Source organism: Neopelma chrysocephalum, unplaced genomic scaffold (assembly GCF_003984885.1).
Source record: "Neopelma chrysocephalum unplaced genomic scaffold, ASM398488v2 Primary Assembly neopelma1_93816, whole genome shotgun sequence".
NCBI lineage: Eukaryota > Metazoa > Chordata > Aves > Passeriformes > Pipridae > Neopelma > Neopelma chrysocephalum.
In genome coordinates, this window is record NW_020922529.1 from 1 (window position 1) to 1,814 (window position 1,814).

Consider the following 1,814-nt stretch of genomic DNA (forward strand, 5'->3'; position numbering starts at 1 on the left):
CCCCCCCGAACCCCCCAAAGGCCCCGGGGCTGCCGCGGGGGCCCCCAACGGCCCTCAGCCAATCCCAAAGCGCCCACGCCGCCCGCGCCCAATCCCAGCGCGCCGCGCTCATGACTCATCAGTCGCCGGCAAGAACAGGCCACAACACGGCCCCAAACCGGAGCCGCACTTGGCGCTCTCAGCCAATCCGAGCGCTCCCAAAATCCCCCAAAACGTCTCCGCCCGGCTGGTTTTGGGGTGTCAGCAGCTGTCCGGCGCTGGGCATGGAGCGTGTGCGGGGAGCTGGGGCCGTGCTGGCGGTGCTGGTGGTGCTGGGAGCCCCCCCGGCTGCGGGCGAGGAGCTGTCGGGTGAGCGGGGGGGGCGGGCAGGGGGTTGGGGTGGGCAAGGGGGGGCAAGAGTGGAGAAAAGAGGGGGTGGGAGCCCCAAAAGTGAGTGCGATGGGGGTCGGAAGTCCCGGAGTGAGTGGGAGGGGGGTGGGAGCCCCAAAGTGAGGGTGGGGGGTCTGGGGATTGTGGGGCCGGTGGGAAAGGGGTGGGAGAGGGGGGCAAGGGGGTGTGGGAGAGCAGGCAGAGGGGTGCCATGGGGGTCCCTGGGTGTCCCTTGAGCCCTGGAACGGTTCCCTGGGGCTCTGGGGAGGTGGGATCGGCATTGGGGGGGTCCCCAATCCCCCTGTCCCTCCCCAGGGGGCTGATGGGGGGGTTCCCCCCCAGCCAAGAGCCGGTGCTGGGGCGTCCGTGGGGCAGAGGGGGGTGGGAAAGGGGGGTCCGGGGTGGCCCCCTGAGCTCCCACCCTGCTGTGGGGGGCTGGGGGATGATGGGGGGGGACGGGGCACCCCCTGACCCGTGTCCTGCACACACAGGGGTGTTCCAGCACATGGCAAAGTTCGAGTGTTACTTCATGAATGGCACCGAGCGGGTGAGGTACATGCACAGGCGCATCTACAACCGGGAGCAGTACCTGCACTTCGACAGCGATGTGGGGGTCTATGTGGGGGACACCCTGGAAGGGGAGAGCCAGGCCAGGTATGCGAACAGCCATCCAGACATCCTGGAGACAACTCAGGCTGAGGTGGACAGGTACTGCCGGCACAACTACAGGATCGTCACCCCGTTCAGTGTGGAGAGGAGAGGTGAGCGTGGGGCAGAGCGGGTCCCCTCGGGCCCTGCCCCGGGAATGACCCTGGAGCCCCTCAAACCCTCCCTGGGAATCACCCCAGACCCCTCAGACCTCCCTGTGCTCATCTCCACGGCCTTTTGCACCCTCCTAGTTGATCCCAGTCCATCCTAGTCTCTCCCAGTCCTTCCAGTGCCCCCTAATCTCTCCCAGTCCATTCCAGTTTTTCGGAGTCCATCCCAGTCCATCCCAGTCTCTCCCAGTGCCCCCCCGCGTCTCCACGCGTCGATGCCCCCGAGCTCCCGCCCCTCAGCCAATGGCAGCGCGTGTCTCTGATGACGCTCCAGTTGCCAGGCAGACCCAAAGCAAACACTTCCCACACCACCACTCAGCCTCCCAGGCCCGAGCGCTTCCTTCCCAGGCCACACCAGTCACTCCCAGTCACTCCCAGTCAATCCCAGTCATTCTTAGTCCCTCTCACTCCACTCCCGGACCCTCCCTATCCAGTCCCAGACCCTCTCAGTCCATTCCCAGTCGTTCTCACTTCACTCCCACATCTCCCAACTCTCTCCCCAGTGCCCCCCCCAGCCCAGACCCTTCTACCCCACTCTATTCCCAGTCCCTCCCACTGCCATCCCAGTCCCTCCCAGTGCCATCCCAATCCCTCCCAATGTCCTCCAAGCCCTCTCCCCTCCCTCCC

The 1,814-nt window shown here is 66.4% G+C and overlaps 1 protein-coding gene across 1 annotated transcript; it reads left to right on the forward strand.

Moving 5' to 3' along the window:
* Nucleotides 1-110: 110 nt before the first annotated feature.
* LOC113980351 (class II histocompatibility antigen, B-L beta chain-like) lies at nt 111-1,130 on the forward strand (the record flags this gene model as incomplete). The annotated part of the gene is made up of 2 exons (XM_027707575.1): nt 111-348; nt 861-1,130. Coding segments are annotated over exons 1-2 (508 nt in total), but the record flags the coding sequence as incomplete, so codon positions are not given.
* Between the last annotated feature and the right edge of the window lie 684 nt (nt 1,131-1,814).